At 45.9% G+C, this 23,592-nt stretch overlaps 5 protein-coding genes across 6 annotated transcripts in view; 2 read left to right on the top strand and 3 right to left on the bottom strand.

Annotated features, from left to right (window-relative positions):
* The window catches only part of LOC121593943, a 44,235-nt gene extending 38,878 nt beyond the window's left edge, over positions 1–5,357 (bottom strand). Inside the window, exons 1-2 of the mRNA XM_041916742.1 lie at positions 5,263–5,357; positions 3,824–4,019 (exon numbers count right to left, since the gene is read on the bottom strand). Of these exons, the coding sequence (XP_041772676.1) occupies positions 3,824–3,856 (33 nt within the window). The 5' untranslated portion in view covers positions 3,857–4,019; positions 5,263–5,357. The remainder of the gene's footprint in view (positions 1–3,823; positions 4,020–5,262) is intronic.
* Positions 5,358–14,365: 9,008 nt separating this feature from the next.
* On the top strand, positions 14,366–15,973 carry LOC121591979 (probable prefoldin subunit 2). Its single transcript, XM_041913116.1, has 2 exons — positions 14,366–14,765; positions 14,894–15,973. Exons 1-2 carry the CDS (start codon positions 14,602–14,604, stop codon positions 15,207–15,209), a joined length of 480 nt encoding a protein of 159 aa, XP_041769050.1. The 5' UTR covers positions 14,366–14,601; the 3' UTR covers positions 15,210–15,973.
* Positions 15,974–16,052: 79 nt separating this feature from the next.
* On the bottom strand, positions 16,053–18,758 carry LOC121591978 (molybdenum cofactor biosynthesis protein 1-like). 2 transcript variants are annotated; one of them, XM_041913115.1, is made up of 2 exons: positions 18,647–18,758; positions 16,053–18,012 (listed from the first exon to the last, which is right to left on the bottom strand). In XM_041913115.1, the coding sequence occupies exon 2, from the start codon at positions 17,870–17,872 to the stop codon at positions 17,306–17,308; it is 567 nt and encodes a 188-aa protein (XP_041769049.1). In that variant the 5' UTR covers positions 17,873–18,012; positions 18,647–18,758; the 3' UTR covers positions 16,053–17,305. The 2 variants fall into 2 exon arrangements, with proteins under 2 accessions (XP_041769049.1, XP_041769048.1); XM_041913114.1 differs by lacking the exon at positions 18,647–18,758 and adding an exon at positions 18,101–18,638.
* Positions 16,521–17,132, top strand: LOC121591977 (B9 domain-containing protein 1). The gene has a single exon (XM_041913112.1). The coding sequence runs from the start codon at positions 16,521–16,523 to the stop codon at positions 17,130–17,132; it is 612 nt and encodes a 203-aa protein (XP_041769046.1).
* On the bottom strand, positions 18,665–23,140 carry LOC121591976 (molybdenum cofactor biosynthesis protein 1-like). Its single transcript, XM_041913111.1, has 4 exons — positions 22,709–23,140; positions 20,392–20,932; positions 19,124–19,561; positions 18,665–18,815 (listed from the first exon to the last, which is right to left on the bottom strand). Exons 1-4 carry the CDS (start codon positions 22,916–22,918, stop codon positions 18,760–18,762), a joined length of 1,245 nt encoding a protein of 414 aa, XP_041769045.1. The 5' UTR covers positions 22,919–23,140; the 3' UTR covers positions 18,665–18,759.
* Between the last annotated feature and the right edge of the window lie 452 nt (positions 23,141–23,592).

Here is a 23,592-nt window from a genome sequence, read left to right as displayed (position 1 = left end):
TGCGCAAGACAACGCTAGCAAATCAACCATTCAATTTGTTCGTTCTGCTGTGGAAGATTTGTGTGTTGAAGATGCTTCTTTTTTGTTGTTTCTGTCTGTTCATCCAAAAAAACAAAAAAAAAAAAATGGCTTGCTCTAGCCGCGCCGAGGCATTGGCAAACGATTTGAATGCAAATTTCATTCACAAAATGAATTTACAAGCCAGATGTGTTGCTCTTTGGCTTCAGATTCGTTTGCATTCTTTTTGGTTTGTTGCTGTTGCCTTTGTTCGAGCAACAAAATATGGGTTTTTATTCATTTTTTCGGGGAATGTATCTCCGTGAAAGCGATATTGGAGAAAGTGGAATCTATAGTTGCTTCTAGCAAAACAGAAACGCACACGGCATGCACATAAATTAAACTCCATTTAATCGGCTCCAAATATGGACCAGCGAAGTGCAGTAAGCAGTGATAGTTACACTTCCATTCGATTCTTATTGATTGGTTCTTTCTCCAATCTACCAAGCTTCATTTAAACGTCTTCACGCCACTGCACACAATGCAATGCACTGCGCTCGGGTGGACTCGCGTGAAAGGTAAACAATTTAATTTTAATACGGTACTTCCTTCGCCTTCGAAAATGAGGCCCTGTTATTATTACGCACGCTTTCGCCGCACCGACTATAGCCCCCGCTGTGGCCCGATTTATAATGCTCGGCGCAAGCATACAGTGCCGGATTATCATAATCCAAAGCGATGGTTTTGAATGCGCGGCACACCTACTTGCCCAATATGGATCAGTGGCAGTAATTTCGGAGGTGTTAAATCCAGCAAACAAATGACTAATCATGGCTAAACTGGCCCACATGCGGTGATCTGATTTGTGTTCTGCCTGTTTGATTGTTTTGCGGAAGAAGACATACTTTCTTTCGAATGCTTTTTAACCTCACTGTTACTGTGAATAGTGTGACCTCTATTTGATTAGGAAACTCCGGGCCCCGTAGGAACAATACTAAACACAGCGCAGTGGATTTCGCAATTCTATTGCCGAGCAAAAGCCAAAAACCGCAGCGTGTAACGGACACCGTGGGATGGAACTCACGCGGTCTAGGTAAGCGATAAAAACGCAATGGTAAAGTACACATAAACCTCAAAACTGATTCATACTATTGTGGCCCTTTTTTCCACTCCCCCTTTATAGTTTCTCTCTCTCTCTCTCGCTCTCCCGAAGGCGGGCGGGCAATGGTGCAATGCGGGCTTAAATTATGCGTAAATTCTTCACCCGAATGGCCATCGCTTACGGTATCTTTTTAGCCCGTTCATGCATAGATAAACGCGTGAGCGGCAAATGCGGCACGGCACGGATGGTTTGGGATAGAGTGTCGGTAGCAATGGGCCGTTTCAAATGGGTTGAGATTCTCCTTCCCTTCCACCTTCCCCGCTAATCCCGCCGACGCATTGCTTTATGGTCCTGTTGCCCTCAAAAGAAGCAGATTAGCAAAGAAATGCACGAGACACAATTAATAAAGCTCATGTTTGCATTCAAAATGTCTCGATCTCGTTTTTAACAATCGATTAAAGTGATCGTACGCTTGGTGTAAGGTTCGTCACTTTTCCAGCGTTGAAGTCTTTTGTACCGAAATTGTTCGTTCAGCAGCTTTATGGATCTTTTCGGGTTTAAAACATGTACATCATGCTTCCGAAGCACTTGTAAACTAAATCTGAATGGTTTTACAAGTTGCATCGCTTCCCTTAGATCAGTCACTTCCTTTGCACTCAGTCGCTCGTTGTACAAACAAAACAAACGCGCAGTAATTGAACCAATCTTTCCACACATTCTTAAGTTTGTATGTAAGTGTACGTTATGGTAAGTATGGTGCAGTTGTTTTGTACCTGAGGCATTACTATTCTGTGATTTTGTTTTTTTCCCCGACGCATTTTTCCTATTTTCTATTCCCTTTTTCGGTTGCCCCGTTGAAATGGTTCTTGTGCCGGTTGCCTATCCAATGCAGAAGACACTCAAATTGTTCCACTCGCTACCGCGTCCGGGCTCTCGCCACGTAAGAAAAGGGCAGCATCATTTCCCGCCAGCCCCGCGGATGGAATCTATTACTGGCGATCGTCCATAAATCTCCGACCAAACAACAGCACCACCACCAAAGTTGCCGGACGCCCGGCCAAAAGATGGTGCAAACCTACCGCACGGTGCGAAGCGAAGGAAAAACAAACAAACAGCACACATTTACCGGCGTTTGCTCTTGCCTTCTGTCCCACACTCCCCATTTTCCTTTACAAGCGAGTCCAAGCACTTTTGGCATCGCATCGCACGAGCCCTTTGAGGAGTACAGTTGAGTTGGTTTGCTTTTTGTTAGGACCAGTCCGTCCGTCCATCCGTCCGGCCGTTCGTTCGTCCCGGAAAGGTAAGGTATCAAGCGTATTTCTTATCGATTTGGCAGCATCCAGTCTGGGCGCGATTGAAACAGCCTTGCTGTCCCGATAGTGCAACAAAACAATGGAAAAATGGCGTTCCTTTTTGCACCAGACAGTTTATATGTGTGCGGGTTAGTATCATTAGTTTTGAGTTATTGCAGCACGATAGCAAATCAATTCGCAAATACCGTCATTGTGTTTATGCATCTTAGTCTCTTTTGTTTTTTTTTGCAACACAAACCAGCTGAAATCATATCATCACAACGGATCACACTGGGTCGCCACGGCTCTCGCGTGAAGCCACACATCACAGATTAGGCAAATTTAATTTGAGTGCAATAAAAATCAAAGCTGGAAACGATTTATAGACCCGATTAGCTAACCTCTCACACACTTCACACGCCGTTAGTGGTTTCATTCGCTTGTTTTTGCTTTATTGCTTATCTTGCTCCTATCGCTGCTTTCACTAACTCGAGCATGAAGTTTGCACAAACTGCCCTCCCATTTTACGTGGTGTTAGATACATCGTTAATTAAGTTAGCTTCTGTATGCGTATCCCTCCCCCCGTTTTTGTTTGCGAATTGGGACACATCACCGGACGGAAAGGCAGCGGTAAAATTCGGCAGAAAAGATGACACCATGCTGCGATGCGAAGATGGTAGCGTCACTTTACCGAAATTGGTCGTTGGTCCCAAGCGTGCTTTCGCTCATGATGACCAACACTCACCGAATGACACCGTGGCAAACAATCAAGCCGAAACACACGGTGGTGACACGGTGGTGGAGTTGAGATCTTTAAAGTTGAAACCTTCTTTTTTAAACTCCCACACACCTTCACCGGGTTTGCACTACCCCCCGCCCCCCCCCCCCCCCCAAAAAAAAAGGCCCACAAATAGCTATCCCAGCTCGCACTTGTTTTGTTCAGTTGATATTTGTCTTAGAAGTGTCCCGTTGCTTTTACATTGCCACAGCACCTAGACTGGTATACCGACCTGAATTTTATTTTCTTCTACACATTTTTTTTTCTCCTTGATATCACAGTTTTCGCACTGGACGATGCAGTCAAACACCATCATGGTTGTAATAAAGGGAGAGAGAGAGGAAGCTGGGTAGGACAAACCGTTTTGGCACACTTCCACAACCAGCCATGTGCATTATGATTTTGTGCATTTATTTGTCGTTCTTCGTTTGCTGCTTCTGTTTGTTTTTGAAGACAGCAAAACCACGTGTAGACGCGACCGTTTTCGGATGAGTGATTTTGAACGGTGGCTTGTGAGGCTTTTTTTTTTTGTTGTTGCTGCAGTGAGTCCCGGAATAGTAAACGCATAATGTTTGTAAATTATACTCCTCAAGAGCAAGAGCAAACGCTCACAAATTAAAGCAAAATTATGATAAAGAATGTTTAAACACTTACCATTAAAGCTAGTAATGATATTTTTATGTTCATCGTACAAGCCGTTCTGTTGGTAACTTCTTGTAATAAAGCGTAGTTGTAGTTGTCCTGGGAAAAGCCTTTCCTTTTTTTCGTGCTCTTTTGAACTATTTTTATCAATTTAAAATGCACACTGTTTGCACACTGTTTGTTCACAACCCCCTTTTTGATTGGTTCACTTGATAAGACAGGAAAAAGATGAATTCGTAAGTAATCGTAATTTCAATATAGATAAGAGCACTTTCTCCCGTGTTCCCTACTTTACTAGCAGCTCCCAAAACTGAAGCTAAAAATAAAGCATCCTTTTGTTTGTAATTCCAAAAAAAAAGGGTAGAAAATTAAAATTACTCCTCGCCAAACGAAAGGTGAGTAATTCAAGCGCAATTGGTAGCACAACAACAGCAGCACCAGCAAACACTTCCTTCAAGGAAAAGCACACACAAGCACAATGATTGATGAGCTATTAATTTAGATTTCGCGCCAAACGGGCGCGATCTTTTGCTGCACGATAGCGCGCTTTTCAACCCGAAGGTAGAAGAGAAAGAAGGAAAAAAAGCGGGCCCCCTTCGAAACGAAAGCATAATCATAAATCGCGCCCGGTGTGTGGTGCTTTATCTCCACAAAGATGCACACTCACACACGTTGCACGCAAAATGATCTAGATTTTTATTTCCCACACACAAACCCAACTGTTGCTTTATTACACTATTGCGATGATTATTTTCGACACAACGTAACGCCTTGCCCGTACCCCAAAAAGTAAAAAAAGCTAAAAAATGACCGTGTGCACGGGAAAACGGAAATTCGTTGATCGACGGAAAAGGTCTCGCTCCGCGGGTATCAACGGCTATTAGCCGCGGCTAACGGAAACAGATAAAACTGCCCGATAAGTTTGGGTGGCCACTTCATCCAGGGAGGAATTAAAAGGTAAACTAAAAATAGTACAATCTACTTCAGCTAGTTTGGGAAGCGCTGGGAATGAAACGTTCGAGAACGAACGGGAAAACTGCTCTATCTCTCCAGCTCCGGCTCTGGTAAACCAGCTTTTCACCAGCAACTTCAAAGCCGGGAGTGGAATCAGTTTCCTCAGTGCCCTAATCTGTCGGTCGCAAATGCATCGTTCTTTCGATCGCATTTTGAGGCAGCTCTGTGTGAACAGGTTGGCGCCGCACAAAAAAAATCACGAAAAATTGCTCAAAGCGCTTCAAAGAACCGCAAGAAGTGCGCCCTGTCCAAAACACCCGGTCAGCAGTCACACTTCACCAGTCACTAACATACACACACACACAAACGCACGCTTGCTTTCGCACAAAACGTCACAGGTGAACAGTTTTTTCCCCCAATTGATGCACTGGTTCACTGCTTCCAAGATCCAAGATCGCACCAAGCACCACAAAAGCACCCGCAGAGGGAAAACTAACCGTCTCGTCTGCCGAGCAGGGTGGAAGATGAACAACACCGAGCGCGAAATGGAAAAAGCCGCGAGATGCCGGGAAATGTCGACTATCCAGCGCGGACGTCGAAGCTTAACTGAACGGACGGATTTCGGTGCGGGAACGCTTTTTACTTCGCTCGGCTCGGGGAGTTCGCCCGTTCGTTCGTTCGCTCGCTCGTCTGGTCCGATCATCGGTGTTGGAAAAGCGTATGTGCGGCGGGGCACCATTGCTGGAGGTGGCGGCGCGCAAACTCACAGCGAGTGGCGAGCGTTTTGGTACAGATGTGGAAGAGATTTGTTTTTTGGGGTTTTTTTATTCGGTTTGGTAGAGATAATTAATTTTGTTATATTTTGTTATATTTTTATTTTAACTTTTTTTATTTACTTTTATCACAGCTAAATTGTTCATTGTTATATCACAAAATTAAAATTAATGGTATTTTATTCAAATTATTCCTTCTCTTACATCTTCAATATAGCTTTTAAATGAAGCTCATTATATTAGTAAAAAGTAATAATTTATATAACGATAACCCAATCATAATTTTGTTTACTGTGTATCACTGTAACTTTTAGATATTTTTTTCTGTTTTTTTTTTATAAATTTGATGAAGCTTCAATTAAAAATTTAGCTATAATTCCAGTTTGTATCATACTACATAATGATATATATATTTAACTTTTTACTTCAAACAGATGCACTTCTGAAAAAAGGCTACAACTCGCTGCGGCCGTTCTGATGGTATTTATCAACTTATACGACTTTACAACATGCCCGTCATGAGTTCAAGACCCAAATGGACCGAGCCCATACGATCGACTATCGAGCTATGGATAATTATTAAGCCAATGATAGCCAAGTCCACTAGTGGTGAATACAGACAGGCCTTGACCGACAACGGTTGCTGGGCCAAAGCAGAAGAAGAATAAGTTGTACCGCTGCATCTTTTTGTTATTAAATACGCATTCCCCTAACAAATATTATAAACTGGGGAAAAAATAGGATATAGCCCAAGCGCCACAGTTTAAGTGTAAATAACTGAAAAATCGAATATTTGTAGAGGAAAACAAACGAAAGCTTCATAGCATCGTTGATGTGCTACATACATTTTGTGCTATTTTTTAAGACATTTTTTTATATTTTTAGAATGCTCCAGTGGTTTACCGCCTATTAAACGAAGTCTTTTAAGATGCCCTTTAGGCTGAGAGCTTGAGCCGATTAGATCCAGTTTAGGAGTCGCTTAGTTCATTGGTGTCGCTTGCGAGAACCTATTTTTTACTTTTGAAAGCATGTTAATACGACCTGTTAATCAAGTATAAAACAAACTCTTTCTTACATGCAAGCTAGCGTCCCCAACAGTGTAAATGAAACAGCTTCACAACTGCTGTTCCAGGTGCACCGCTAACCACTGTGACTGTACCGGGTGGCACCTCGTGCATCTCCCGCATATCGTGTACATCAACAGCGGCCCAGGGAGAGGAAGGCACCCGTACACAACCGGCCGTAGGAAACAAGGCCGTTAATGCGTCGGTAATGGAGAGCTTCACCTTCACCAAGCTCTCACCGGTCGGGAAAGGTTGGAATAGTGGCGATGATGCTGCTGCTGCTGCTGTGAAGCTTTCAAGCTTCCTTTCCCAGCCTGAGTGGAAACCGGGTTCCGGGAGGAAAATGGAAAGAAAAACACACACACACACACACACACGATCAAGCGCATGGAAGAGACATAAGAGAATCAACACAAGAATGTGGGTAATGAAAACCGAACAGAGCGCAGCGCGGAAACTGGAATCTGGAAAGATTTGAAAAAAGCTGAATGCACTAACGAGCAACAAACGCGACTGGAAGGTAGTGGAGAGTGGAAATACAGATAGATCATCGGGGAAAACTGAATGCAGAATCGAAAGTGAATAAGCCAACTGCACAGCCGAGAGTCCCGCTTGAGGAGAGAGCAAAAGAAAGGAATTATTACCTGTCAGAAAGGAAACTAGAAAAAACAAAAACCGGACCAGTTTGGAAAGGAAAATTAACAGCGAAACCATTAAGAACCCGATGAGGCGATGATTTCCACTTTTCGCTGCATTTCCACCGCTCACATCGGCTAGCAGGACGCAGATCGGATCGGCGGATCGACAGACGGACGGTAACTCACGCGATGTGTTGTGCTTTTGATAAAGTCCGACTTGCATGCATCACCTGGAAGAGAAGACCAGCAGAACCAGGATGGAAGTAGATGGACCAAAACCAGGTATCTGGGACGGTTTGTGATTTGAGTGTGTGGCCCAGATTGTGTCCCAGCGGTGCGACAGAGCGATGGAAGCGGCTGTACGTATCTTTCTGCGCCATTTTACTACCATTACAATTAGATGAGTTTCGTATTATTGTCACAATTTTCTTAGAGCGGTGATGGTGGTGGTGGTGATGTTGGTCACTTTTTTCAGAACCTTGTCACATGAATCATGCGCATTATGACACGATCGTTTTGACCGGTGTTTCTCGCGCGCATATTATGGAACAAGAAGCGGGCGGCAATGGAAGCCAACGTGGTGTGGCGTAGCGGCCGTTCCTGACTGGCAAGCGGAATGAAGATTGTTCTAATTTTTCGGTACACTTTACGACCCTCGCAACGCATCGTAAAAATGAAGTTGTAAAGGCTCTTTTTAATGCATTTGACACACTCCATATAAACGTAATGTGGGGCTGTTGTTATATGATAATAATGCGTTGTGAGATATTCATATAAATTATGCACTTTTCTAGTTGGAATAGATGCTTTGCAAAAGCTTTTTTTGAAGAGCGAGTCTTGGTAATAATGTGTTGCACCGAGCGAGATTTGAACGCAAGACAAGCGTGCTGGCAGTCTCTTGCGTTGACGTCTGAGCCATACGATCGATGAAGATCTCCGCTGGTTGATGGTCAATATAAATTGCTAGCCCATTCCTTTCCTAATGAGCGCCATTCTTCATAACAGCTCAAAACGGAATTGAACACACCGTAAACAAATGAGATCACATAACGAGCCGAGAGGCGAAACAAAACGACGACCCATTAAATAACATGTTCAATATAACTCGTGCTGCTTTCCTTCTAATTCCGCTAGATGGCAATGCATGCACACACACACATACACACTCTGCCCATTAGCTCAAGTATTGCTCCATTATTTAAACAGTCCCTTTCGAAAGCCATTCAGATTTGTCAACGCAATTCCTATCGCTCGTCATTTATGCGTTTATGGTATGTGGTGCTGCAGCAAAGCAAAAAACCGGCTTCAAAAATAGAACATTAGTGCGAAAGTAAACATCATCCTTGCCCATTCCCCCCTCGGTGATGGTGGAAAGTGTCTTTCACTTTTTCACCCACCCCGTGCCAGAGGGGAAGCAAAATAGAAGAACCGGAAATGGGCCTGCAATCGGTCGCACGATCAATACACACACACGCGGTGGTGCCATTGATCAAAGTTGTTGTGCCGTTGCAGTTGTTGCGGGCGCAACTTTTACTACCACGGCACGATCGCACGATCTTCTTCTGCCCCGTACCGTGCGTGACACACACACAACGCACCACAACGGCCGCTCGTATTTAGATCAATGCAGGGTCTCAGGACCCGATTCAAGCTCTTCCGGACCGGGCTGACCGTAATCGTTACGAATCCTTCAGGGGAGCCGGATTCCGGAGCGTTCGTAAAGCAAATGCTGCTTCTACGTAAAAAAAAAAAACACGTCCAGAATGGGTTGCTCGTGCCAGTTAAAACCGGGTTCCCTTGGGTTGGGAGGGATGCGTTGGATGCATTTCTCACATAATTATTTGCCTGCGGGTATGGTGGGGCGAGGGGATGGTTGGTTTCTGGTGGCACTTTATCTTTTTCACGCCCGCAAGCCTCTCTTCATGGTTTCACCGGTGATCGGTGACAGTGAAAGAGAGAGAGAGAGAGAGAGAGAGAGAGAGAGAGAGAGAGAGAGAGAGAGAGAGAGAGAGAGAGAGAGAGAGAGAGAAAGAATGGAGAAAGAAACAATTGTCGCGCAGTTAACTTGATGCGTTCCATGTGCGTACACGCAGCAGCATGCTCGTGCTTTTTACTGCCCACGGACAATCATGCACTTGCGTCGCCGTGGCTACGTGATCACATTGAAAAGTCTACTCTGAAGGGGGATTAATTTTACGAGCAGCGCAGTGAGCTTAACACAACACGATGAGTTTTGGTCGCTGACGGGGCTTTCACACGCAGTTATTGGTGCTGCGAAAAAAAATAAAAAGACGATAATAGTCGTTCAACTTGACTGGAGAACTTCCAACTCTGCTGTGGTGCCTCGAGGGTGCTTCTAATGAAATGCATTCTAGTTACATTTTATGCCTAATTTCTTCCTCATAACTACACGACCCGATACATGCCTCTTTTTGCCAGCCATTTCCGTCGCGGCTTTCCTTTCGGCTTGTGCACCCTTCGCCCAATAAACACATCCGCCGGGGGCCGGGGAGAGATTGGCAGACAGCAGTGCTTTGACCGTTTGGCCAATATGCATGTGCTTTGTGCATTGCATAATGATCGAAAAAAGAAATAAAGAAAAACAACCGGCAGGTAAATCCGTTCAACCTACACCTTGTCTCGATCGAGTGTTGGTGTGTGCTTGTATTGGTTTACTTGCTCACTTTGAGCGTGTTAAACTTGACATGGGTTCGTGCAGTGCATAGCAAGTGCAAACCATTTCCGCTGCAAATGCATCAATCCCGGTACGCGGATCGATCAGACAGGTGAGTTGTGTTGGGTTGTGTGTTTTATTATACGCGAAGAATGTTGCTGCCCAACGGGCGAGAGGGTGCTGGGGAGAGCTATGTCGTCGATCCTTTGGTGAGGTCTCCGACCTTGGCCATGATGCGGCCCGGTGGGGCCAAAGGAAAGGGGCAAACTTCATGTCGGAGATGAATGTACCGAGTACGAAACTTCCTGTCTGGAGGCGAAGCTTAGTAGTCAAGATAGTAGTCAAGTAACCTTCCCAATTTTTCAAATGAGAAAATTGCACTCATTTATATTTTGCACTAATGTAATAATAGGGCAAATATGTGAATATGAGGGAAAAGTTATTTACAAATAGCTCGGGAATGGACTTCCACAAGAAATAGCGATTAAATCAATCATCAATCATCAATCGATCTGACATGGACACGTAGATCGTGGCATCTAGAAAATGATGAAGAAAAAATGTAACGCTCAATATGACTATTTTCAATTTCAAAAGAGATACAACGAAATCCGGAACGTTTTGGAACATCACATCATGGAGGGATGGTTCATGATCATGCATGAAACACGTTGCATTTTTTTATTTATTTGAGTTCCACCTACACCAACGCTTCGTAACGATCAATTGGCGAATGGCCTCGTCAGAACTGGCAAGAAATAATTACCGGCTTTCCGGCAGAACAGGTCGCCAAAAGCTAATTTCATTTGCAAAAGCTTTTTCCATCGCAAAACCGTCGCAAAACGTCAAAACCGACGTCACAAGTACTTAAAACCGACGTCGCCGGCGAAGGAAATTCGCATCGATTTGGAGGCGCTGACGACTGTATGAAACTGCAATAATTTGCGAGCTTTGGAGGAGCTTTGGCTCGAAAGCTTTGAAAAAAGCGCCGGAGTGAGAGAGATATCGATAATTACATCTTGCATATATCTGTCGCATTCTGGCCAAAGCTAAATAGCTGAACGAAGGTGTATGGATATTAGGAGTGCAAATTGCTATTTAATGACTGAGGACATTCAAAAATAACTGGCATAAACGTTTTGAATGAACATCTAATCATCATTTCCATATACATATGTACATTGCTCCACCAGTCAACCGCAGAGATTTTAAAGACACAATTACAAAACTAATCCTTATATCAATACCAAACAAATAAATACAGTCCGAACTATTTGGTTGAACTTTGATTCCCTGCCAACTATTGATTAAGTGCTCTTTAGTTGGCACGTGTTTCCATACAAAAAATTTCTGATTTTTTTCTCGGCAGGCCATGAGATTTTTTTGTGAATTTTACAAAAACCGGGTTTTCCGATACAAACGCATGCTTTTTAATCGAACTATTAGTCAGCTCTCGAGCGTTCAACTAAACCCTACCTGCATATTTCCATTAAATGCCTTCTAATCGCCTTGTAATCGCCGGCGAATCGAAGGCGATCAGCAGTGCATTTAGCAGTAATTAAATGCCTTTGAAATATGTCAATGAAAAATTTCGCTTTTAATTTGAAATTTGAAATTGCTACTGTCAAAAGAAAACCTTACAAGCCTCTTCAGCACTGCACTGTTGTAGTGTTCCGAGATATGAGCGAACCCGTTACAGCCGTGAAAGTTTCGGTTGAAATCTTTATTCGCCTTCTAAGGCGACTACGGCCTTAAATGCCTTCTGAATGCCTTCAAAGCCGTTTAATGCTTGTAGGGGTATGGCCATCCCAACGAGAAACAATATTTTACGGACGGATCCTGTTCAGGCGTTGGCACAGGCTGTGGTGTATGTAATACATCCAAACAAGCCTTCTTCAAATTGAGACAGTCATGCTCAATATTTGTCGCAGTGTTGGCTGCCATATTTTACGCGCTGCTTCTAATAAACGCGAGTCCCCCGGATCAATATTATATATTCACTGACAGTCGAAACTTTGAAATCCGTTTAGGCGATAATGAGCTTTGATTACTTTGTTAAAACAATTCTAGAAACACTAAGCTCTTTGTTCAATAAAGCGTTTCAAATATCGCTTGTCTGGCTACCTGCTCATTGCGGAATCCCGGGCAATGAGAAGGCAGATCTCTTGGCCAAACGAGGCGCCTCTGAGGGCGATTCCTTTGAACGATCGATTCAGTCTCACAAATTCCTCCGCATCCCACAGCAATTATTGCTGGCTCGTTAGCAGAGCATGTGGGATGCCGATGATCTCGGGAGATTCTTTTACTCCATCTCTCCTAGGGTGATACAACGTCCGTGGATTCATTCGCATGACATCAAGACTCATGTCAAACCACTATGCGATGAATGCACATTTACAACGCATAGGGATCGTCGACTCAAATGTATGTGGCTGTGGTAACGGATTCCACGACATCGACTACCCCAAGTGCCACAAATCCACTAAACGACCACTAAACGGCTTCTAAACGCCTCAAATTCTCTACCTAAACGGAATATAGAAAGACTTCGTTTAGCAGACGGCAAACGACTCATGCATTCTAAAAATAGCAAAAAAGCTGGTGGCGCCATCTGTTTGTGGGATACCCAACCTGTGGAGCTTCCTCGCTTGGAGGAGAGCTTTCTCATTTCCTCTGTACTGTTGTATGGTTTCGCATTGAAGTTATGCATCGCTAGAACTAGAACGGCGATACGATTGTTTAAATACTAAACTCCAACGGAAACCACCAGTACTGAAGCAAGTGAGATTTGAGTAATGGTCGTTGGTGTTGATACCCACGTATCTGACCACACGACCATTTATATAGATTTTTGCTCTGAAAGTTAGAAGGCTATATAGGTCATTATAAGATGAAACTTGTCGAAACACATTGCAAGAAAAGGATAGCAATATAATGATGAGTTGTAATACGCCATCTATTGATCAAACCAATGAAGCTGTGAAGCTTTCATTTTTTTCCTATGGATATTCAATTTTCCAGTCGTTTAAGCTTAATCTGTGGCGCTTGGGACGTCATATTATCATGTGTGGAGTTTGAAACAACAAGACCCTCTACGGCTGAAAATGTTCGCCACCATTGAACAGCTGTCAATGATATGCGCACGGTTAAACCGGCAGCCGGTTAATCCGTCACCGGATAATTGACGTTCTACTGGTCTAATGTATTTATTTAGTACTTCTTAAACAAAATATCAATGATATTCGGAGGTTTGAACTTTTGGTCGTACTTGTGTATATTTTTTTTTTCAATTTTGACCAAGTCGAAAAAATTTCAGCATTTTGTCACCTCCGTGGCCCCTCGCCGAACGATGAAACGAGCTAACAATTCACCTTTTCAATACATACACCTTGCGCCCGAACGGCACCCTGTCAACAGTGTGGCCAGATGATTTTGGCAGATTTCGGTAGGAGCACTAAAATTTTATCTATAGTTTGCGGTATGAGTTTCAGATTTTGTCGGTAGTTTTCGGTAGGTTTTAACTCGAAACTCAGTTAAAAGGAAGGGTTAAGCAGGGGGAGGGACGGGATGCTAATGCGTCAAATGAAAGTTTCATGTCACGATAACATGCATCTTTTATCTAGGATATTGATTAAGATATGGATTAGATTTGGTTCACCGGTCACACAAATGCAGGTCTTTCTGAAGTGTCGATCTGAAAATTGTACTAGGAATTCTAAACCTTTTCTCGGGGCTCCACGCGCCCGCTTAGGGCCGCTGCAGTGCTCTACCGGATACGAATTTATCATACGTGCTGTCGTTAGATTTTCGCTGGATTATTTAGATTGACTAGATTATTTAGCTGAGTTTTATAGTTCAATAATAAAAAAAAATGATTGCACGACTTTTCGGTCAGCATTATGAGAAAATCTGTGATTTTCGGTAGGTAAAATGAAAAATCGGTAGTTTTAGCACCGACAAACCGACGTGACACTGGTGTTACAAAAGTGTCCCACACGAAAGTACTGTCATTTACCAGTGAGGCGAACACTTCTGTCAAAGTAAGCTCTGTTCACTGCTGCTTCGATGTAAACAACTTTTCTAAATACAAATGGCGAAGGAAGTGTGAGGCAAGATTTTGTGAGAATTATTGGACAAAACACCCAGGAAAATCATTTTATAAGTTTCCAAATCAATGCAAAAGATGTGGGAAGTACATAAAACAATACGCATTGGAATTTGCGAAGAAAAACAAAAAGGGGGTTTAGCAGTTTCTTCTCTGTGTCAGTGTAGTAAGCGAATCATTATAGAGATGGCGCTAGTGTTTAACGTATTTTCATTTGAAATAAGGAGACAACTTTTGAAGCTCATTTTGTTCGAAGTGTCACGTCGGTTTGTCGGTGGTTTTAGGGTAGTCATCTGTGAATCGGTAGGCATATGAAAAATCGGTATTTCTGGTCACTCTGCCTGTCAATGCGAAACGTCAAACGTCGCCCGATTTCTCACATTTTTCACAGCGAGCTGCGAGCGAAAAGAGAGAAAAACAGTTCGTAAACGGTGTGAAAATAATCCTTCCAAATAAAGGAATCCTCCAAAAAGGAACCCCCCGCGCGCCCGCATCCTTGTCCCGAACAGGCACACCAGTGCCAGCGCCAGTTGCCGAACAGTTGCCGTTCTTTATCGACGACCACCACCAACCACACAGACGATGGCCACACTAGTCGCACCACCAGCCGGCGGCAGCACGGGCGGCAAACCGAAGGAGAAGAAAAGCCAGGAAGAGATCGCGGCCGAATTTCAGCAGCTGCGAAATCAGCAGCGAAATTTGGTCAACAACCTCAACACGATCGAGATGGATCTGAAGGAGCACAAGTGAGTGGGGTGTAAATCGAGCGGGGAGTGGGTGAGGAACACCCCTGGTCCGGCGAGCTCTTCCCAAAGTGCACATGTTTTTTCAACTCCCCATTTTCGGCTCTGTGTCTGTCTCTCTCCTTTTTTAGAACCGTCATCGACACACTGAAAACGGTGGAATCGAGTAGGAAGTGCTTCCGGCTGATCGGTGGCGTGCTGGTGGAACAGACGGTCGAGGTGGTGCTGCCCCAGCTCGAGCTCAACAAAGCGCAGCTGGAGAAGCTGATCGAGGAGGGAAAGGAGCAGATCACGAAAAAGGGGCTCGAGATTAACCAGTTTAAGGACGAGCACAACATTAAGGTGCGGGGCCAGGAACCGTCCCAGCCGGCCGGTAGCGAGAAGGAGGAGAGCGCGGCCGACGAGAAATCGTCCGGCAACCGGAACGTGCTGGTGGGCAACCTATAAGGGCAAGCGGATCACCATACCGCTCTGCTAGCCTTTTCTGTTTTGCCCCCCACTCCTACCCCTACCCCGTGCGTACGTGTGTAAGTGTTTGTACTTTTTTTCCCTCGGTGTGGGAGCAGGTTCTTCCCGGCTAGCAGCTCAAAACAAACAAGAAAAACAGTGTGAGTGTTTTTGTATGAGGGATCAGAAGAGGAAAAGCGGAGCTTAAAATGTTACACACTCAAACCCTCCGCAAGAAGGCTTTGAAAACCGAGCAGCCGGGCTTGTTGTGGAATAGATTTTCCTCGCAAACGATACGAAACAACCGTAAAACCAACGGCTCCAACACACCATTCACCTCTTTTTGCGCACACAGTTGTTGTCCTGCTAACACTCAACGCCCGAAGAAAAGAACGATTATCACTACAAGGTTTTCCAGGAGTTCTCATAGCTGTGGGAAACTTTATTGACTCTTTCGTATGTGAAATGAACTTAATGTAATGGGAATTGAACTCTATAGCACCCTTGTTGGAGAAATCTAATAAGAAGGCGCCTGTCCCAAAAGGGTGCTATTAAGTCCAATTTACTTCATATGAAGTTCACTTCCAATAGGAAAGAGTCAAGGAAACCTTGTATCATGGCCTCCTGTTCTGGATCGTTAATTTAAGCCGTCTAACTAATGAATACCGAATATCGAGAACCGAATTGAACAAAGCAAGAGACGAGGAAAATGCATTAAACAAAGAAAAAAGCAAACAAAATAAGATGCAAAATAACATAACATACTACCAATGTGCGTTGTTGTTTTCTTTCCATCCCAAAAGTAAGTCACAGGGAAGCTGCTTACAATAGACAGCCTCTAACTAGTCTGTGCAAGTGATTTATTGTGTGATGTAAAATAGAAGTACATACACCTAAAACAAAGATATACCTCCCCACAGTAACGAGCTCGCTTTGCCCGTGATTGTGTGTGTGTAGTCTAATGCTATTTCTAAACGTTTGTCACTGTTTTTTGTTCACTTACCCGCTAACCGCTAACAAAATAATTCCCAAAAATGCTTACACTTGTACCGCCTTGTTACAACGTCAACACGCACCTTTGGGTGTGTGTGCGTGTATTGGTGGCGTTGCCATGGAAATGGTTATATGTCGGCAACACAACAGAAGAGGTTGTATTCAGCACATCCGTTTCTTTTCCTTCGAAAGCAAGTTCTTGGCGTTTTGTGTTCGTTTTGCTCGGTCGTTTGGTCGACTTTTCCAATCAATTCTATTGCATGTCCACGTGTGTGTGTGTGTCCCCGCGTGAGTGCTCATATATCGTTGTGAAAAAAGATGCTCGAACTGCAGCTAACATCCGGCGAGAGCGAAAGCTTCTTCCATCTAACCGTGACGGGCCAGCTCGAATCCGCCCACTTCCCGATGGGCCCGGACGGCGGTGGTCTGTTCTGCCGGTACGACATTGTGGCCGGCCCCGACTGGGAACTCGTCTCCGGTCTCCGATCGGCCGTCACGCAGAGCGCCCGCACCGAGTCGGACTATCGCACGGTCGTGTTTAACATGCCGGTAGAGTTTACGATGAAATCCACCAACCCGCACGGTTGGCCCCAGATCGTGTTCAGCCTGTACGGTGCCAACATCTGGAACGTGGAAACGAACCGTGGCTATGCGCGGGTTCACTGTCCGCTGAGCGGCACGGGCTCGGAGAGGACAATACGAGCACCACTCTTCATCCCCAAGTACTCGAACCTCTGCTCCGCGGCGATGAGCTGGCTGAGCGGCGTGAATCCGGAACTGCGCGATCCCAAGATACTGGCCGACGGCTCCAAACACAAGGGTCTCGCGTGCGAGACGTACGGGGAGCTGGTGGTACGGCTGCAGGCAATATCACGTGGCAGCAGCCGGATGGCACTGGACTGGGGCCAAACGGCCGTGGACGATCGATGAGGAGTGCGCGCGCGTGTGTGTGTGTGTGTGTGTGTATGTAGGAAAGAAACGCTTGCTTAATGAATAAAGGCACACAACGGCACGCTACGCACACGCAAAGCGGATGTAGTTTTTTTGTTTGCTTTTGGTGAGTGAGACCGGGGGACGACACGACGGGGGTTGACTTTTGGCCTTCAGATGTACATCGGCACAAACTGTTCGTTCGTGACGATCGGATCGGTCCGGTAGGGGCGCGTTGGCGGCGGCATCCGTTCCGGCGCGCGCTGCTCCATCGTGCGCGTCTCCAGCGTGGACGCATCGTGACCGAACTGCTTCCGGTAGAACTCGCTCTTGCCGCCGGTCTTCTCCACCAGCATAATGTTCTTGATCAGGATCTCGTGCGAGACCGCCTTGCACATGTCGTACACGGTCAGGGCGGCAATCGAAACGGCGGTCAGGGCCTCCATCTCCACACCCGTCTTGCCGTCGCACTTCACCTTCGCCAGTATGTGCACCTCGTGCGTGGAGCTGTTCAGGTTCGTTTCCACCTTGATCGAGGACAGCGGGATGTTGTGGCACAGTGGGATCAGATCGGACGTTTTCTTTGCCGCCACTATGGCGGCCATCTGTGAGATCGAGAGGACGTCGCCTTTCTTCAGCTCGTTGTTTTCAATGAGCGCCGCGATGGTAGGTCCAACGTACACGGTCGCTTGCGCTTTGGCGATCCGCTTCGTGGACAGCTTGTCGTCGACGTCGACCATGGTGGCGCGGCCCGTGTGTACGTCCACGTGGCTGAGCGACGCATAGTGCCGGTGGGGCTGTTGCAGTTGCAGCGCTGGACGGCGCTGGAAGAGGGTGGTGGTTTGTGCGTAGGTTGTGTTGGTGGAACGTGCTGGTGCTCCTGCAATTCAAAAACAATAAAATGCTTTCAATTAGTAATGTTCATAAATCAATGGAGCGTTTAAAAGGGGGAAAATAAATCAGAGTACACTCAACCACAAAGCCAGCACTGTATTGGCTCTACTGGAGAAGGTCAAACGACGCCACGGTTGTCAAACGCAACGGATCACCGATCGATACAGAAAAGTATTTTGCGCAGCGAAACATTAACCGAACCTTGACGGTTTGTAGTGGGGAGGGCCGGTCGGCAATTTTCTCGGCCCGAACGTGGTGGTGTTGGTGTGTGCGAACTTCTGTACCACTTTGAGGCGCTCTTCTTACTGATCATTTTCTTCCGAACGGGGTGTTGTAAGTACCGTCTTGAGCCGGTTATGATCGCTGGCCGGGGCCTTGTTTGTTTATCGGAGGTTCCCTTTTCTCCGGCAAAGCATATTGACACACACACATGCACCGCGTGTCACACGCATACTGACCGCGCACCATTGAAGCAATATATCGTCAATATGCGCCATGGAGGTCATAGAACCTTTTGTGCACTCATTTGAAGGCAATCAACAAACGCGCGGTCATTTGATCTATTAAAGTTGGCCATCAGTTCCTTCCTCTTTCTTTCTCTCTCTCTCTCTCTCTCTTACCCTGCTGCTTGTTGCTGCTTGCTTCGTTAAACCTAAAAGGGGGGTGATCGTCATCATCATCATCGTCGTGAAAAACTGCGGCTATCCTGGTCGATCTTCCACCGTAACCGAACCTACCCACCGATCAGTATCATCGGTCGGTTTTCCATCTGCGAAAGATTGAGCATTCCTGCGAAGGAAAAGTGGGTTGAGTGAGGAGGGATTTTGAAACCCAAAAAAACAGACGCTCGTCCGCGAGAGAGGACAAGGGACAATCCAGAATCCCACCGGCACCGGTGTTCGCGACGGTTGGTTGGAACGAAAATGGAAATTCCAGTTGCGCATCGGGTGCGAGTTGCGAGTTGCGTGTGTGTGTGTGTGTAGAGCCAGGAATGCAAAAAACCTGTTATTACACAAGCATCACACACACACCTCATCATCATTGCCGATGCAACTTCCCCTCTCTTTCTCCCCTTGTCCCCGTGCCACACCCTTTACCTGCGTGCTGTTTCTTTTTGCGCTTGACGGCGGCCGAGATGAGACAGCGCAGATCGTCCTCCGAGCAGCCCGGGCTGCGCAGCGCATCGCGCAACGACACCTCCGTATTGCCAAACAGGCACACCTTCAGGTTGCCGTCCGCGGTAATGCGCAACCGGTTGCAGCTGCCGCAGAAGTGCTCCGTCATCGAGGTGATGAAGCCCATCTGCCCCCGGTAGCCCGGCACCCGGTACGCCTTGGACGTGTCGTTCGGGCCGTTCGGAAGCGCCTCGAACGCCGGGTAGCGGGCCCGGATCGTCTCGAGCATCGCCCGGTACGGTACCATCTTGTCCGTGTCCCACCGGTTGCCGGTGAACGGCATGTACTCGATGAACCGCACGTCCACGTTCCGGTCGCGCGTCAGCTCGACAAAGTCACAGATTTCGTCCTCATTGAAGCCTGGCCAGGTTGGGGGAAATGAGAAACGTAATGTTCAGGTATGATCGTGTGTGTGTGTGGGGGATGTTGTGGTGGGTGTGGCACACACACACAAAACAGTCACCCGGAATGGCAATGCCGGGGGAGGTGTTTGCGTTTGTGTGGGGCAATTAAATACAAAATTTAAAAAACAAATACGTCACGTTGCACCCAGGGGTTGAAGGAGCACACGTAGCAGCAGAAAGACTGGACACGGGAAGAAGTAATTAAAATAGACACACACACACACGACACATACAAACACACAAAGCAAATGTAGCGTGTTAAACACGTTTTCAAATTCAAATCAAAACCACGTGATTAAATGCAAAGGGCTTTCAATGAGGTTAATCAAAGACCGCACAACAAGACCCGCCACTATTGGTGCATACAACAGTGTTTCGAACTTATCGTTTCATCACCATATGCACACGAAACTATTATCACATTCTAAACCCTGCTTGAGGCAATTTGGAGGACCTTTTTCGGCCCTTATCGCTTTAACGCTTATCACACTTGCCTGGCATGAAGACACCAGTGTCGTCACTTAAGCTTTCGGGAACGATCGTTATGGGTTGAACGAGTTCCACTCGATATTTCCCTCTTTTTCCTCTTCATTTTCCATATAATCCAGTCTTTATTCTCTGATTGTAACGTATTTTTCAAATTTTGAATTCCTTTTGCACACAAACACACACACAGAACACAACCACTTCGGTTCGGTTTTGTGCGGTCACACAACAAACTCCACAACACATCTAAAAACAAACAAAATCAAAAAAACACAGCCTACTTTGCGCTTCGCTACTCACCCTTCATCAGCACACAGTTCACCTTTGGCCGGTAGCCGAGCTGGATCGCCAGGTCAATGCCGGCCATCACCCGGTCCCAGCCTTTCCGGCGCGTTATCTGCTCGTACCGGGCCGCCCGCAGCGTGTCCAGGCTGACGTTGAGCGCATCGAGCCCGGCCCGCTGCAGCCCGACGAGCTGGCGCGTTAACATTAGGCCGTTCGTGGTGATGCCCACGCTTTCGAGCAGCGGATTGGTGGCCTTCAGCTGGGCAACGATCTCGGTCAGGTCTTTGCGCACGGTGGGTTCGCCGCCGGTGAGCCGTATCTTGCGGACGCCCTCCGCCACGAACAGGCTGGCTAGCTGGAGCACCTCCGCGCTGGTTAGCAGTTGCTGTTTCTGGGTCAGCTGCACACCGTCCGCCGGCATGCAGTACTTGCAGCGTAGATTGCACCGCTCGGTAAGCGATATTCGCAGATAGCTGTGAAATCGGCCAAAGCTGTCGCTGAGCGTCGAAGCTGTAGTTGGCTGTGACCGTTCGCGTTCACTATTCGATTTGTTCTGCTGTGAGGCGGGCGAAGCGAAAAAACCAGAACCAGTGTGTGAGAAGCGACGCCGACCGTGAAACGGGTAAGAAGGTGGGTTGTGGGGGGGGGGGGAGGAAGGGAGTGGTGGTGCCGTTTCAGCTCGGCTTTACGTTATATTTGTAAACAACGGACGAAACGGCACGTACGCACACCACGGGACAGGACCGCGCAAGGGTACACGAATACAGCTATACATAGAGTGCGCCCTCCCCCCCCTCGGCTTATGTTTTATGCTAGCGCGTTTATGCTGTGTGAAGACATTCGCCGTGCGTGTGCGTGTGCAAGGAAGAAAGTGAAGACGTGACCAAAGGCAGGCCATGACGGTAGTGGTCGCTACCACGCATGTTCCGCAGCCCTCTCTCTCTCTCTTTGGTCTCCCTGTACGCGAACGGCGACGATGCTTCACGAACACACTGGAACGGTGGAGTTAGGTGTTTCGTTTTTATGCTTTCGTTTATGTTTGTGACCGAATTTTGGTTCAGGTGGCCAGGGGAGGAGATGCATGAGTGTCGTGGTGAGTCACCTTGAGGGTCAATGTTGTTTATGTTGTGCTTTTGTTCTGGAAAGCCAAATGCATTAATTTGTTTATTTTATCAGTTCTTTAGATACCTAGTTGAAAATGTGTTTCTATTTTTAGCACTTTCAACAATAATTCTTTCTTCGATCTTAAATCCCCCAGCTGCAACCACAGCCTGGTGGTAAATATTGATGTTTACTGCTTTTGCCGTTACAGATCGATCGGTCATCAGAGCAATCGGGTAGGATCGTTGTTAATCGTCAGCAGTGTTCGCCGTTAGCATCTGTTCGCTAACAGGCGGGGCTAATTGAATGGGAAAACGCGAAGGCTCGTTAGAGGCCGGGAGCAAAAAGGTATCAATTCTGCTTGACGACTGGGAAAAAGCAATCGTTGCACAAAAGCAAGAAGAGATGAAATATCCACCTTTGTACTCATTTACATGGCAAATATTATACCTTCTCTTCGTTATCATCTCCCTCCGAAGAGCTGTCGTAAGGTGCTTTTCGAACCGAACCTTATGATTCATTTCTGTATGCAAACGAAATTAGATGTGTTGTGATGTTTGCAAGTCACGGAAGTTGCATTGGGTGCATAGCGTTGCACTGTTCAAACAACAAAGTGGAAGTGATTGTTACCAACTGCATTTTTTTTTAAAAAGAAATATCAAAATACGTGGCCTTAACGACCCTTCCTGAGTGTCAGAAGCGAGACAACAATGTCGTTGCTTTTAAAATATTAATTCCTTTCAATTATTGTTAACATCCATGATACATTTAGTGCCTCTGGTTCAAAATTAATATGCAAAATCTACCATCGTCAATCTCAAGTGCCTCGTTCTGTAGACAGAAGACAGTAGCTATTGAATAGCCCTAATTGATAGCTTCACTATCTATTCCGTATGGTCCGAAGGGAAGCCATTGTTAAAGAAGGACGTGATTTCATCCCATCCAGCTCAAGAGGACTGATAACTGATTGAGTATGGTTAGGGAAACGACTCCAAAATCTGTGCCAACACGCTGTTGACGTCTGGATTATTTCCATTTCTTAATCAAAATTCCAATCTGCTGCGCCTTTCCCGTACTTTCCAACCAATTCCAATGTGCCATTTTCTTCGCTACAATTTACGTCTTGGTTTGCTCTTTGCAACCATGTAAACAGAGTCGCATCGTTCGTTTCGAGTGTGTCTGCCCGGCTAGCTAGTTGGTCCGCCGGTCTTCTTTCCTGGCTCGCGCTCACCTTATCAGCACTATCAACTGTCGATGATGTTGCCGCCGATGACGCGCTGGTTTCCGGCGATTGTGCCCGCCGATCGCCGCTGCTGCCTGCGTCCGATAAGCACGGCCTTGCCGTGTGTAGCAACTTCGGGCCCGGGAGCACCCACCGGCTGGAGCTATCTATTGAAGCTGCTGCTCCACGCACTACTCCACGCACCAGCAGACGATGCATTTTCGGGTGGAGGGTATTCTATACTACACTACACTATCACATCGGTTTAGAACCGGGTTTTTTTTCCCTTCGTTTTGCTTACTTATTAGTTAACCATTTACACTAAACACCACTTTTAGAGTGTTTTAAAGTAGGTAAAAACGCAACAGAAACAACTAAAAGGTGGAATGGATTAAAAATAACAACATCATTTTTTGCGTAGCAAATCTGACAGCGCGCAACAAGTGTCAGTTGGGCGGTGTGAGATTCGTTAAAAATGTTTCGTTAAATCGTTCGTTTTGTACCGCGAGGCAGGGTTGTTCCGCACAGGTGGTTTGTGGTAAAAATGAAATTGTATAATTTAGTGAAAACATAATTTTTAGTTTTAGTTTGTCGTATACAGTCTCCTTTAGTACGTTTTCACTAATAAAATAATTTTTATATGATATTTTAAAGCATCCGGTAGTGGTGGGCAGGTCAACCCCAAGCGCCACAGATTAAGCTTAAACGACTGGAAGATTGAATATCCATAGAAAAAAAAATGAAAGCTCCACAGCTTCATTGGTTTGATGTATAGATGGCGTATTAAAACTGATTATTATATTGCTATCCTTTTCTTGCAATGTGTTTCGGCAAGTTTCATCTTATCATGACCTATATAGCCTTCTAACTTTCCGAGCAAAAATCTATATGAA

The sequence above is a fragment of the Anopheles merus genome, chromosome 2L (assembly GCF_017562075.2).
Source record: "Anopheles merus strain MAF chromosome 2L, AmerM5.1, whole genome shotgun sequence".
In the NCBI taxonomy this organism is placed as follows: Eukaryota; Metazoa; Arthropoda; class Insecta; order Diptera; family Culicidae; genus Anopheles; species Anopheles merus.
The sequence above is the reverse complement of the archived record's forward strand: the minus strand, read 5'-3'. Positions and strand labels throughout refer to the sequence as shown.

Bases quoted from the DNA above. Each gene is read 5' to 3' on its own strand.
- LOC121591979 (XM_041913116.1), top strand. From the start codon at position 14,602: ATGGCCACACTAGTCGCACCACCAGCCGGCGGCAGCACGGGCGGCAAA. The intron at 14,766-14,893 runs GTGAGTGGGGTG...CTCCTTTTTTAG, and splicing joins ATGGATCTGAAGGAGCACAA to AACCGTCATCGACACACTGA.
- LOC121591977 (XM_041913112.1), top strand. From the start codon at position 16,521: ATGCTCGAACTGCAGCTAACATCCGGCGAGAGCGAAAGCTTCTTCCAT.
- LOC121591978 (XM_041913115.1), bottom strand. From the start codon at position 17,872: ATGGTCGACGTCGACGACAAGCTGTCCACGAAGCGGATCGCCAAAGCG.
- LOC121591976 (XM_041913111.1), bottom strand. From the start codon at position 22,918: ATGCATCGTCTGCTGGTGCGTGGAGTAGTGCGTGGAGCAGCAGCTTCA. The intron at 20,933-22,708 runs GTGAGCGCGAGC...CCCGCCTCACAG, and splicing joins CAGTTGATAGTGCTGATAAG to CAGAACAAATCGAATAGTGA. The intron at 19,562-20,391 runs GTGAGTAGCGAA...CAACCTGGCCAG, and splicing joins GAACTGTGTGCTGATGAAGG to GCTTCAATGAGGACGAAATC.